Here is a 15,077-nt window from a genome sequence, read left to right as displayed (position 1 = left end):
ATCTATTTTATTATATTATATAAATTTCTCGACAAAGAGAATTTAATTTTTAACAGTTAAAACTTTTGATCAAATAGTTTTTATAATAATATTACTGGTATATTATTTTATTATATCGAGAATATATATATTGGATATATATATTTTTTTTTTTCATAAATTTTAAATTTTACATTTCTTTATTTCTTTTATTTAAAAGAAAGTTGTTACAATGTCGATCTTTTATGTGTGTAATTAATTTATAATATAAATTGATTTTTCTATTTTTTCTTTAATTTATGTAAATTTATGACGTCTCGATTTTGAAACTAGTACTCTATCTTATGACTTTTATAATATTTAAATATATAAAAGATAAATATTGTAAAGTACTTTTTAGATATTTTCTGGCTTATAATATTTATTGTTCAGATACATATAATAATTATTTTCTTAAATAAAATGCGGTACCTTTGTGATACATCTCGTAAATATCTGTGAAACACTTCTCTGGCGCAATTTAATTTCAAAACGCATAATCGTATTTTTATTCGCGTAATAGCAACAACCGTTGTATTTTCCTACGTAATTGCAAGGAGATTAAGAATAGGGATTACGCGAAAGTTGGTGTAATATGAAAACGATTGAATCACGCAAGAGTAAGTAATCGCGGGCGATGTAACGATCAGCTGTAGATAATCACATCAAGACGAACCTTTCACTGTGTTTACTGATAATTATATACTCCTTTAACATACCTCGGACAATTGCCGAACTGTATTACGGAACTGTGTAGCATTAAGGAAGTGAATCATGTGACATCAATGTTGATACAAGGTAGAGTAAATTGGCATATTGTAACTCGCATAAAAGCTGAAATACTTATTATTAAAATAATAACTTATGTATTTGTATGCAATTTATATAGTTGAGTAACAAATAATTATTATTTATTAGAATTCTCTCTTTGTTTTTTGCCAGTTTGGTTTTAGAATTTTTTATTTTAAATTTTATTATCTAAATATGTGATAAAAATTATTAATAAATTTAATTTTTCTAGAAAAGAATAGCTTTCGAATTGAAAATTCTAATGTAAAAGTTTAAGTCAAAGTTTTTTTTAAAACAAATTAAATCACTATATTTTCTTTCTTAAAAGCATTCGTTTTGAAGTGTGTACTTAAAACTTTTGTATAAATTCAAACTTTTTCGAATTTAATATAATCTTAATTATTTTTATCCGAAAAATGGCATTCAATATAGCAATTTTGTTCAATTATACCTTGGCAAGTATAGCTCTCTGATATTACGTTGTTATGCGATTATGGAAAGGTATCAATCTTGACATACAAAAGTTATGCATCAATTTACTTTCCCTTTGAATATCGAATACTTTTTGAACTTCAGATAAATATCATACATATTGTGATAATTTTAATTCTCACGACATAATAAACACAGAAATTGAAGACAGAAAATGTATGAAAGAAATAGAATTTTTAAAACAGAATATTTTACATTTTTTTATCAATATTGAATTTAATTATTATTTTAATAAATATTAGATTAGAAATTAACACATTTTGATGTTATTTCGATAGACTTTGCAGACTAAATTTCTTCAACATTACGTTGTAACTTTGATAATAAATATTAAAATATGTATATTTAAAATTAATATATTTTATAAATCGAGCAAGAATCCTATAAAACAAGTTTTTATATAAAAACTTAAGGATTGTAGTTTATTGTAGCCGCGATTGTGTGCTACTGTTCTCTAGGAAATTTATTGAGAGCTGGAAGAACAATACAGCGATCTCTATCTTGTCGTGTATTCTCGCGGAGTGTAATGCACGGTGCGTTGCACGTTTCAGCGTGTGCATTATTGCAAATAAACTTTGTCATGATTGCGAGTGCCGACAGCGCAGGAAGCAGTCCATTTCGCGCGAGTCTCGTCTAGGGCAGAGCGCATGTAAATTACGGGAAGGAAGGGACGGCATAATAACACCTACACGCGGATGTGTAATATGTAGTCCACGATGGACGCAGAAAGCAGATCGGAAAAGACAAAAGCTGCATCACCCTTAGCCATCACTATCACCAATCACCACGCCTTCCGGCGTGCAGGAAATAATTTCAAGGTATAACGAGTAAAACGAACGATCGGTCGCTCATTAAAAAAAGTGAGAGCGCTAGTTTAGGATAGAATTTTAAAAAAATAAAATTAAAATGTCACGTTGTAAAAGTTATCGTTTAATTAAACTCTTTTAATGAGAACAGGATTTTTTTAATTGTAAATATTTCTTCATTACACGCGCGCAGACACAAAATACGAGGAAGCCATTCAACATCGTGTAATATATCTTTAATCACGTTTCAATCGAATGTCGAACAGATGAATTAAAATGACAGGGTCAGGAACGTTTAAAATAATATTTACAAAGTTCATTTCGAATAAGAGAACTGTGCTCTATACTTCATTATTATCATTATTATTTTTCTTTCATATTTATCATCTAAACAAATGAATTATTAACAGGTTCCAATCGATCAGTCAAATCCTCTATTTATTTGAAAATACGAAGGAATAATCGCGAATTATCGAAATCCATTTGTATACATCTTACAAGATGGTACAAGGAATCAACCCTTAAAAGCCTAAGGTCCGGTCACCGCGGCAACCCTATACGTTTCGATTTTTTGTCTCGCTCATGTACTCGATAGAAGCGCCTCCGTCGTTCGCCGGAGTAATGTCACGGATCGGAGTGGTTGAACGCGCCTGGAGCGGGACGAAGAGGGAAAGAGGAAGAGAAAGAGAGGGGGAGAAAAAGAGAAGGAACAAGATACTGTGTTCGCAAGGTTCGTGGAAGCAAGAAAGGCGATCCGGCGCGCACGCAGGAAGGGCGGGAGGACCTGGTGCGCGCGCGAGAGAGAGAGAGAGAAGGCGATCTGCAGCTAGCGAACGACACGACGATGGCGGGATCGCGGGGCAGATGGTAGCGCGAGACAGGCGCTTTCGTTCGTGAGGGGTTTTGTGTACTCGCGAGCGAGCGAGCGGGCGCGCGCGCGCGACCGAGCGAGCGGGCCGCGGACATATACTTTCGATTTCGTCGAGTAGGCCGGCGCGACGGCTCTCCACTAGGAGGCGAGCATGCCAGTAGTAGTTTCGTCGCGCGACAGAGTATATTATTCGCGCTCGCGCGGGACGACAGCATCGGCTCGGCGCTGTCAAAGAGTGTCGTGCGCGTGACGCGAACGTGAGGCTCGTTATCGCACAGGTGTCTACGATTTACGTCAATCGCTCGTTAGGAGTGAGAGACCACGACAGGTGGAACGTCGCGCTCTCGGTAGTGGGAATGGAAAGACATCGATTTTCGCAGAAGGCTAACAGGATCCTTTCACGGCGATCGGACCGAGAGACAGCGAACGAAAGCATGCATGCAGATATCACCCGGAGAACGTAATCTTGTACTCTCTCGTCACCGCCTCCCTCTATCGAATCTTGTGTGTGCGCGCGCGCGCGCGCGTGCTTTGACCGTATGGCTCGGCGTGTCATCGATTTTTCGGCGATTGTGTACGACCCGTGTCGCCGGTAGGAATCGCGAACGGGATTATGAAGAGGATTAACGGTCGCGCGTGAAAAGAGCTACGTACGTACCTACGAGGCACGTCGTCGTCTCGTGTCGCGAAAGGCGAAGGAGAAGGCAGGAGAGAAAGCAACGGAGAGAGAGAGAACGCGAGAGCTATCGACGGCGCGCGTCCAACATGGCTACCACCGGCAGCAGCAACGCCGGCAACGAGGCAGCGAATAACAGTGCTAGCAGCAACGTGCCGCAATGGAAGCGCGATCTGATACAACGTCGTCGTCAGCAGAGCAAGGTCCTCGCCAACAGCGGCGCGAGTGTCAAACTGTGCAGCGCGGTGATCGGCACGTCGGGAAGCGCGTCGTGCGATCATAACGTCGTCGTCGAGCAAAACGCGCCAACGCTCCAGGAACATTGCCCCGTCGCCGGTACGTTTCGAGCGACGCAACGTCTAATAACAACATCGGCAACGACCAGCAGCGAGGAAATCGCGGCTCCGACCGTCGCGGTTTGCGGTGCCGGTGACAGTGGTAGTGGTAACAGTAGTGGTAGTGGTGACAATAGCGCGCTGCTTTCTTCCCCCTCCACCTATTCCGCGAGAAGGCCGCCGCCGACTAGTGGCGCCGCCAGCGGCGCCGGCGTAGCAGCGGCGTCGACGGTTGCCGACTTCGCGTCGTCAGTCGCGTACAACATGCGTCTCGAGGTGGATCCGTCGCTCTGCTCGGACGCGGAGGATGTTTTGAACGGCGCGCCGAACAAGTTCGCGGACGAGCGCAAGTTTTCAGAGTACGGCGAGAGAGACGAGGAGACGGCGTCGAGAACGCCGGACGCTGGCAAGGGTGCGAGAGGAGCGAGGATGAGTAGCAACGAGAGTGCGAACAACGAGTCGTCGCAACGCGGTAACGAGGTTCGCGCCATTGTGAGCACCGGGCGCGGGAAGGACATTCTCGGGGGAAACATCAGGATGTTGAAAGAATTGTCGACGAGCGGCGGCGGTGGTCGCCGCCACGTGTCCAGCGAGGACGCGGAGAGCGACAGCTCCGAGGAGCTCCAGTACGGGCCGGGGATCGTCAACAAGCTGAAGAGTAAGTATCTTAACCTAACTCTGCGCGAGACGAACAAGAGTCGCGCGTCGGTGCAGCGATTTCGGCGAGCGGCCAGCCTCGAGGATCTTCTGGACCGCGACGACGACGAGGCGTCGTCGGGTCATCATCAGGAGAAGCAGCCCGCTATCGGTAATCGGAAGTACGCGAAGCGGAACAGCGGCGGTGGTGGTGTCGTCCCACCGAAGACCGACAGGTACCGAAATGCCACGCGGGGCAACGACTCGATGAAGCGGGCGCGTAGCGTCGAAACCTTGATGAGGTACAACAGCGTGACGACGGACGAGCCGATTACGCGCCAGCTTGTTCCGGTTGCTGCACGACCGGCGACGAACGGCGTGCGCCAGGAGCCGGTCAACGACCACATTATTCTGGTGGATCGCACGTCCGTGAAGATCGAGAGTCGTCTGGGCGAACTTGAACGGCCGAAACCGATCAACAAGCCCAAGAGGATCAAGCCGGTGCTGGCGGAAACGGAACGGCCGCCGCCTGATCTAGTCAAGACCACGATGAGAATCTTCGAAGGCTCCGCGAAGAAGGTGAGACCCAAGGGCGAGGTCGCCGCGAAGGTCGCCACTTTCAAGACCATCAACGACACGTTCAAGGCGCAGAAGAAGCTGATGCCGAAGCCGCCGTTACAACCCAAGCCTTTTGTCAATGGCGCTGCTCGCCCCGGAAATCTTGGTTCTCCGAAGAAGATCGTGTTGCCGCACAAACCCACGGCGCAGCTGATCGAGACGCAGGTCGGCAAGGAGGAGTATCATATGGACGGCGTGATCACGGAACCGCTCGCGCAATCGGTGTCCTCGGTGGTGAGTAAGTTCCAGCAGATCGAAAAGTCGCACTCGCCCTCGCCGTCGCCGGAACCCTCGTGCTACAAGCTCAAGTTCTCGCCAGCGAACAGTCCCGAACCGCCGCCGCAGACGTGCAAGCTGTCCAAGTCTACCGCTGCTCTCGAGATCGCCGTCAAGTCGCCACCAGCCACGCCGGTGCACTCGCCGAGGATCTCATCACCTAGACTGCAGAGCCCGCCATCGCCATCGATCAAGGATCAAGCCCGACAGGGCTCGCAGAGTCCGTCCTCTCCCGTCAAAGACTCGATTCGGGTTCAGATCCCGAGTCCGTTCCACAAACCGCCACTGCCGAGTCCCGTCAGGGAATCCTCCAAGACCCCGGAGCCGGAGTCGTTCAAAGTTCCTCGTCCGCAGATCGAGAAGGAGCCTTCGAGGACGAACGTCGAGAGTCCAGAATCATCCGTCAAAACGAAAGAGGAACGAAAAGAGGATGCCAGGGAATCGAGTCGAGTAGAGTCCAACGATGTCGAGGAAGAGGAGATCGTCGACGGGCCGAAAACCGTCTCCAAGCTCGCCCTGGACAACATCGGCAGAGCCGGCATAACGATGCAGTTCAACTTCGGCGACAAGTCCGTGACCGATAAGACTTATCTACCTGGTGCGAAGCAAAACGGGCAGAGATCGGTGGACGAGCGAGTGTCCGAGGACGATTGCTGCACGAAAACGGAATCCAAGAGTAAAACGATCATTCCTTCCGACGCGTCTGCTGGCATCTTGACGACGACCTCGGAGACGACGTACAGATTGCAGGAGAGACTCGAGCAGGACGATAGCAAGGAGGACGTCGAGGAGAAACAGCTGATCGTGCCGGAGAGCAAACCTATCGGCGCCATCTGCAGTCTGGGCTTGATCAAAACGTATCCGCAAAGCAACAATGAGACGAAGACGATAAGGTACCCGCAGAAGAGCGAGTTCTCGCCGCCCCAGAAGCAGATCGGCATCATCCGGCCGCTCGTCTCCACGCAGAAGACGCAGCATCCGCAGCAGAGCCTAAGTAATCGCGAGCTCGAGAAGAACCTGATCAATCGGGTCAAGAGCATCGAGCAGCCGACCAAGGTGGTGGTGAGCCTGAAGAGCGCCGACGAGATACAGCCGACGAAGAAGACGAGCGCGGGAGGCGGGGGCCTCTGGGATACGAAGCCATGGAACCAGCAAAACAATACGATGGTGTTCAACTTCAGTAACCGAAAGGACGTGCCGGATTACATCGAGAACGATGGTCTCATCATCAGGAGAAAGCGAGACAAGCCGAAGGTGAGTCATTATTATTATTGCCATTATTGCATTCTTTCCAAAAATGTAAGGAATGCGTCAGGTACTCGCTTCAGTTCTACAACCTATCTATCGCGATTACGATAACTGATCAATTTTTATTGTTAGGATGTTAGGATGCTTAAAGACTCCTTTTCCTAGTATAAAGGTGCGTGTAATATCTCTATTTTTTTAAGTATGTGTGTAAGTTGGATAAGATATAATGTTTCATAGATACGGAAATAACATTTAATTAACTAATTTTTTCATCTGTATAAATAAGCGAATCAGAAATCAGGCTTGTTTATGCAATATTTCCGCTTTTTTGATATATAAATAATTTATTTTTATTGAATTAATAAATATAAAATAATATGCATGAAATAAATATCTCATTTATTGAAAGGCCAACTATGCAAAAAAAATATCTATCTATAATAGATTGCATTTATACATATGATTATACTTTTCATACACTCTCTCTATAGATATTTATTTTTACAAAAGTATATAAAAATTATATATTATAAATAATAGCCATAATAACTGCAGTAATTAAAGAAGTGGTAGTTAAAATATTTTTTTACGATCTTTCTACGCAAATCGAGTAATTTGTATAGAAAAATGATTGTCAAGCCATTAATTTAAAGTGCGATATTCCATAATAAAATTGATTTATAGACATTTATTTATAGAAGAATGTAATCTCGTTACATTGAAAAAATATATAATTAATACAGTTATATTAAATTTAATTATATTAATTAAATCTTAAAAAAATGATTTTTAAATATTACATTTAAGATGTGGAATTTTATTCATTTATTATTATGATTACATATGTAACGATAATACTTTGTTAGGGAAATATCTCGCATGGAACAGATTTTTCCTTGAATTAAATTAGCCTGAGATAGCAAAAACTGGTAGCGCGAATAATTTTATTACCGCAGCATCGCTTAATAAGGTACTCACAGGTTTTTCCTACCCTCTTAACGTTTTTCATCTATGAGAGAGCTAATATTTATTAAATCAAATTCGTTAAATCGCTTGTTACCGCCGTCGAGGAAGATGCACAACGGTCGATACAGTTCGATAGAAATCTAGTACCGGCAACTTTCTTTTCACGCGCGTAAGATAGTTTGGCTATTTCACTTTCTTTAATACGCCGGATAGAAGCGTCGATCGCGACGAAGACGGATGTTGTTTGCACCTACGACGTCAACTGTTGAATTTCAATTGATTATAAATATTTCAAACACGCACGTTTTAAACATGTACAGAGTGTCTCGCATGTCTTCTTTTTATCTACAAAGTCTGATCGACTTATATTTTTTCCAACAAACCAATAAACAATTGTCAATTGTCATGTCAATAATTTTGGAATTACGAGTATGAGAAATTTTTATTTTTGAGTTTTTATAAATTAAAAAAGAGATAAATATATTAATTAATTAAATATAATAATTAAAAAAATTTATATATTTTTCATTAAATTTTAATTGAAAAGAATTTTAATTCGTAGATCAATTGACGAAAATATTTAGAATGAAATGAAATATTTGTGAAGAAGTCGTCTCTCGAAGTTGATCAAAAAATTCACGGCTGAAAGGGAACGCGGGAAAATCGCGTGTCATCCTGTATACTCCGTGACTTATTCGGCCTCGATTTTGTATCTCGCTTCCGCTTGCGTTGCGAGCTCCGAGAATCCTTGTTAAGCAATGTACGACACACGTGTAACGGTGTCGTCGCGTGCCCTAAACCTAGCTGAACGCTATTGTTCGCGTTTAGACAATTGCGCTTAGAATGAATTAATTATCGCTCTCGAAAACATCTCGAGATACGCGTCGATTTAGCAGCTTCCAGTCTTTGACGACGTGCACTGGGTTTATCGCGATTTTCTTCAGCAGAATGACAAAAATAATCTAATCTTTTCATTATATGTATAATACTGCTTACTCACAAGTTCGGATAAAGTATCAGCAAGAGTTTGGTACACGCAGAGAGAATTTTCTCTTAGAATTTACCCTGAAAATCATGGTAATCGTGGGACAATATGGTAGGTATGGAAAGAATTTTATGAGAATTTCTCTGATTAATATTTATCACAATAAAAATAATAATATCTATTACAATAAAATATAAAATATGTTTGATTAATTTTACTATGCAGTTTAGTAAAATTAATCAAACATGTTTTATATTTTATTGTGATAAATATTAATCAAAGAAATTCTCATAAAATTCTCATAAAATTCTTTCCATACCATATTGTCCCACGATTACCATGATTTTCAGGGTAAATTCTAAGAGAAAATTCTCTCTGTGTAGAATGAAACCTGTTTATTTATTGTATAGTACAGCTATATCATCTAGCGTAGCTCGGGAGAACAATAGCTGGATAAATTATATAATTCTCTTCCAACTAAAGTTTAGTTATTACATTTTAAATTAGACTATCATATGTAAATAAGATCATATCACATGCTTTTCATGCAATTTTCTATATTCTTCACGTGACCAAGTTATTTTGACTTTATGTAAAATCGACTTTTTTTATTTCTCACGGCGATACGCAATAAAGAGTACTTCTAATTCTAACACATAAAAAAAAACGCTAGGAACGTCGTCGAGTAAGATCAGATCGTTCGATTAGATATCAATGAGCATTGTATCGGTTTTCGATATAAAATCGTTATCGCGCTGACTGCGCAAAGTAAAATCGAAATCATATTCCGAAATCGTTGCGAAGGCGCTTTCTAAAATGTTGGACGTAAAAATGTCTGTCTCGCTCGAACGTTCATTTCCCGGCTTCTCATAAAACGCATCATCGCGCCTTGGCGATGAACCGAAGTGAAACCGAAGAAGGCGTCCGACATTCAGCGGAAAATGAGAGAAATTAAGCACACGATCGTCGCGAGCGATTTACTTACCGAGGGTCGTTACTTTCCCGTATTAGATAATCCGGAAGTGCGCGAGAGCGCGAATAACGATTATTATTATTCTTGACGATATAATCAAAGATTCTAACGTTTAATCTGCACGTTTTTAATACACGTTTAGAACGAGGCTGTTACATGTCTAATAGTCGCTTCTCACGCAAACACTTGATACATCGCGATATGTACTGGTGATTAGTAATTCGTGTCTGCTTTTCACCGGGATCAATTATTGCGATGAGTAATATCAGAACAAAATTAAGTTTTTATTTTAAAGATGAATAACGAATATTTATATGTATCTCGCAGAACACAAGTCAATTTAAACCTTTGCTCCCAGATAGATTGTTTTCGCAGAATAATGATGGAATCAATTTCGACATTAATTTTATGATAAAGCCTTATGATATCGCTTGTCGATCATTCTTCGTTTTGTTTTTATTTAAAAAATACGCCTTTTATCGGTACTTAACGTATTATCGTATTAAATATCATAATGGATTACTGTGAAATCGAAGTGTTCCAAATCTTCGAGGACATTATTGTCTGCTGTTTTATTCCGTTTTTTAAGATTATAAAAAAAAGCTTTTGGATTTCATTCAAAATTTAGATATTCTCTGATTGTAAAATTAAATAATATATAAAATAAATATAGCAATATATTTATTTACGCTTTAATAAAATTTAGTACAATATTGTAGATAAATCATTTCTTTTTTAATATCAAATATGGATACCAGAACAGCCAACTGTCTTTTTATTTTATTATTATGGTATCCCAGTTTATCGCGATTGAATGATATTAGTATTAAGAACAATGCCTTTTTACAAACTGTAAGCAATTAAAAATTCAAAAGTTATCGATGAATTAATTATAAATAATATGGTAAAAGTAAGCATAGTAAGTATAGTAAAAACTTGAATTAAGAATGTTTTTGAGTAATTAATTTCCAAATTGCCTACGGTCTTTTATAACCATGAAAATATTTATGAGATGACATTTAATAATATAAGAAAAATTTCATTAAATTCAATTATTTTAAATAATTTTTAATTCAATGTGACAACTAATCATTGTCTTTGTGCGTATATATGCTAGGTTTGTACTAAAATACTTTAACGAAAAATGAATCAATGTACAGTAAACACGAGATGGCAATATGAGAACATAGTAAAAGCATTTTCTAACATTTTGACGACGACAAACATGATTGTGGTAAATTAGAATCGTGGTTAGTGTCTTTTTCTCCCAGATATACAATTCAGGTTATTTAATATTCATTTATGAAATGATACATCTCTGCCTTATCTAATGGCCGCGCGTTACTGAATAATATTATGGACAAAGGAATACAGACAAAGCACGTTTACAGCCGCGAGGGCTTTCTTGCACAATTTTCATTTTCATGCGCGTGCACAATTTTCATATTTTATTTGCGAAATTGCTTCTGCTCCATCTAATCGACGTAACGGTGCATCCGCGAATACTGAGGAAGAATAAATATCCTTGCCCGATTCCTGGGCTAAACGTAAAAGCAATCGCTTAACGAACTAGAAACTGGAATACACACATTAGGATGGCATAATCTTCGTCAACTTGCACAAAGGTTCACGGGGGGGATCGCGAGAAATGCGCGTTGTTTATCCGTTTTGTTCAAGTTCAAGCAAAAAAAGCAGATTTTAAACTTTTAATGTTAACGACTGATAAGATTCGGTGTGCATGAGATACAATATAAAATTCGACTTGTGTTGTATCAAAACTATGGCTTATCGCTTTTTATATTAACATTTTACGACATTTTCGAGGATCGCATTTTCTGTGATGTAATATAGATTATGCAATGATAACCTTGCCATGTGCGACGTAGAAAATATTTTTCAACCGTGTGTTTACCTAAAGAGTTTGATAAGCGAGAAAAGCCTTGGATTGACTTTAAAGCTCGCATGAATAAAAAAAAGGCTTTAAAATTCTAAAACCAACCTTGTTGATAAAGTTAGGTCTTATAATAGAAGGCTGTATTTAAATCATTTTTTTATTATACAAATTCTTACGATCACGCGCGGTTTTTCATATATATGTATATAATCTTTATGTATAATAATTTAATTTTTTTTGTTAATAATGCAAATATACAAGATATTTCGAGTTAGCGTCGAGTTTACATAAATGACGTTACGAGTTTGTTAAATGTACGGGGACGTATATAAATTTTTTGCTGCTATTAAGATTTCATCAGATTTGATCGCCGATATCCGCAGAGCGATGTAATTATGTAGCTTCCACGACATCGTTAGTCGCAACAAACCCGGTTTTACAAGATCGTGAGAATGTGTACTGGTATATGTGTGTATGTGCGAAGCTCTGTGGTTCGCGTAAACAGCATGAAGCAAAATTTTTGCGACAAGCTAACTCGATTTGCGATGTATACGTCAAGAGTGCACGATCGCGAATCTCGCGGAGTTTACTTTGTCTCGTTACTTATAGAAGCACGTGATACGCTTATATCCTATGCTACCACTTTGAGTTTCAACTTATTTGACAATAATTAGCTTAGCTAATTAGCTAGATAGATTGAACTAGAGTAGATTGTGCATGATATCGAGAAATATGCATCGGTCTTTGACGTAAATGAATGTTGGTTCGAAAATAATTTCCGCGTAAAGATATGTCATGAATATTATTTTAAAACGAGCAATAGAATACTTTGCATCTCATCCTTATCGGTGTTATTTTGAAAGATAAGTTTCGATAATAATCTAACATATTTAATATATGAATCTTGCTATTATATCATTGATTTTATAACAGCGCATAAATAATGCAGCAATAATATATATATATACACGAAAAAATATTTCGAAATGATAAAAAAAAACAAATTAGCTGGACAGAGAAACTATATCCGAGTTTATACACATACAAATGTGTCACTTAGAAAATAAATAGTAAAAATATAAAAAAAGTTAGTGGTTACATTTATACATTGATTGTATTAATGTGTGCATATGATTAAAAAATTATTCCCATTGAATTATTGCGGTTATTTAATTGTATAGGATTATATCAAATTTATTCGTAGCTATCGTCTAATTAATCTTCATGACCCTATAATAAATTGCATAATCTTGAGCATTGCATTCGCATAAGTTACAATACGATAAAATATGATACGTAATATGTTTTCTTATGTGGTAATGTCGCTGGTTTTAGAATGGTGATGAATTGTAGTGAATTATTCTTCATTTTCTTTAGAGAAAGTCTTTATATCCTCCAGTCAGTACATTGAACTTAAACTTCGTTGTTTATATTTATGTATATAATCATAGGAAGTACAATTTATATCCGTTGACGTAAAAAAATCCATAAATATTATTCTGCTTATTCGATGCATTACTGTAAAATCTCGATGAAATTAATGTGTTGAAAATATGTTGAAATTTCAGAAACACATTCCCACATTATTTTATTTATTTAAATTCTTATTAATGATGTGAAAGAAAGCGTTTTTTGTTTGGTTTCTTTTATTAATCCTTTTTTATTCTGCAACTCTCAGATGAAAACGTCTAATGAGACATTTGACGTACAAAGACCTTTAATTAGCCAATCGTACGTCATTGCAGGGTTGTTACGACAAACATATATATATATATATACATATATATATATATATATATATTCATTCGTTTGATATGCATAATTATTAACTGGGACACCCAGAGGAATTTAAACAAAGCAACCGACACAAGTATATTGGCGCGTATATACATACGTCAGCTGGCTATCATCCGGTCGAACGTTAGTGCAACGTCCTGTTTCATTTTTAAAACGCCGCTTGATAACGCCACATCCTCCTTCCGTCTACGTCCTTTCGTCTCTCTCGGCTTTCCTCTTTTTTCGCTAGATATAATTTCTTGTCAGTCTTCTTTTTTTGGGCGGCAAACTTTTTATATGCATGTTTTTATATGCATCTATTAAAACCAAGTAAGAAGTTGTTTAACATCATACTTATAATGAAGCCGCCAATATATTTTATAATATTGTTAGCACACGGAGAAAATTTTTTCTTAGAATTTACTCTGAAAATCATGGTAATCGTGGGACAATATGGTATGGAAAGAATTTTATGAGAATTTCTCTAATTAATATTTATCATAATAAAAAATAATAGTATCTATCACAATAAAATTAATCAAACATATTTTATATTTTATTGTGATTGATATTATTTTTATAGTGATAAATATTAATCAGAGAAATTTTCATAAAATTCTTTCCATACTATATTGTCCCGTTATTACTATGATTTTCAGGGTAAATTCTAAGAGAAAATTCTTTCTGTGCATCTTTCATAATATTCGTGAAATTTCCCAGGGAAAGTGCGTGTCAATTTCCGTTTGTTAATTAAGTAGAGCAAAAAAATAGATATTTGTAGACATATTATATGTCCATTAAATTTAATAGCTAAAATGCATTTTATTTGTGTCTCTTCATTATGTCAGTGAAAGACTCGAAAATGTACAGAAATCGCGTGATTAGATCAGTTTTATCATTAGGGATTTTAATTAAGCGATAATTTCGTAAACCGCATGATATTATTAATGTCACAAGATTACTAGACAACCGATAATTAAATAAAAAATAATATTTTATAATTTATTTTTGCACATCATATAAATTAAGAAAATCTTAATTTATATAATAGTAAATATAATAATATAAGTAAATGTTAATTTATTAGCTAATTAATTAGTTAATTTTAATTGCCACTCTTGGTGTTGTATTTATTTCTTGCAAGATATTATCGTTTGAGAAATAAGAAAGATTGAAGCAAACATAAGAATAAGGCTAATGAATGAATAGACACTTTAAAGGAAATGATTTAATAATGAGGCGAGATATATTATTTAGATATAAGATATATAATGTTATTGAAAAAATTCAATTTCTATTATATAATCTATATTTTTTTTTCATATGTATCACACATATATTATAAAAGCTTGCCGGACGGAAGTAATCACTTTTTCTTTTTTCATAAATCATTGATTTCCATTCTATCGAGTCATCTCAATGTATTCACGGGAGCGTTTAATGACACACAATTTGTGCCAACCGTAGCGAATTCAGTCGGAAAACGAGCACTCTCGAGTCAGCTTCGACGATCAACTTACGCTCTTCCTAGACTTATGCGTTTCATGTAAAAGAAAAACGCGAGTAAGCCTCACCTATCTGTGACAGCAAAGAATACAATGTTGTTGCATTTTCTGTCGTAAGCTTTATCCTTACATAAACATTGGTCACACTCGACATCGCACCTCTAATATGACTCATCGAGTTATCGGTTTATCGATTGGAAATTAAGACCCCAC

The 15,077-nt window shown here is 38.0% G+C and overlaps 1 protein-coding gene across 2 annotated transcripts in view; it reads left to right on the top strand.

The window, feature by feature from the left end:
- Positions 1–3,023: 3,023 nt before the first annotated feature.
- The window catches only part of Bif (protein phosphatase 1-binding protein bifocal), a 38,373-nt gene continuing 26,319 nt past the window's right edge, over positions 3,024–15,077 (top strand). The window contains exon 1 of one of the 2 annotated variants that reach the window (XM_083039271.1): positions 3,024–6,771. In XM_083039271.1, the coding sequence (XP_082895397.1) occupies positions 3,742–6,771 (3,030 nt within the window). In that variant the 5' untranslated portion in view covers positions 3,024–3,741. The remainder of the gene's footprint in view (positions 6,772–15,077) is intronic. The other variant, XM_083039270.1, reaches the window with a different exon arrangement.

This window comes from Prenolepis imparis, unplaced genomic scaffold (assembly GCF_030444845.1).
Source record: "Prenolepis imparis isolate NDT839.2.m4 unplaced genomic scaffold, iyPreImpa1.0 SCAF_5, whole genome shotgun sequence".
Classification (NCBI taxonomy): Eukaryota; Metazoa; Arthropoda; class Insecta; order Hymenoptera; family Formicidae; genus Prenolepis; species Prenolepis imparis.
Note: the sequence above shows the minus strand (reverse complement) of the source record. Positions and strands in the feature narration are given on the sequence as shown.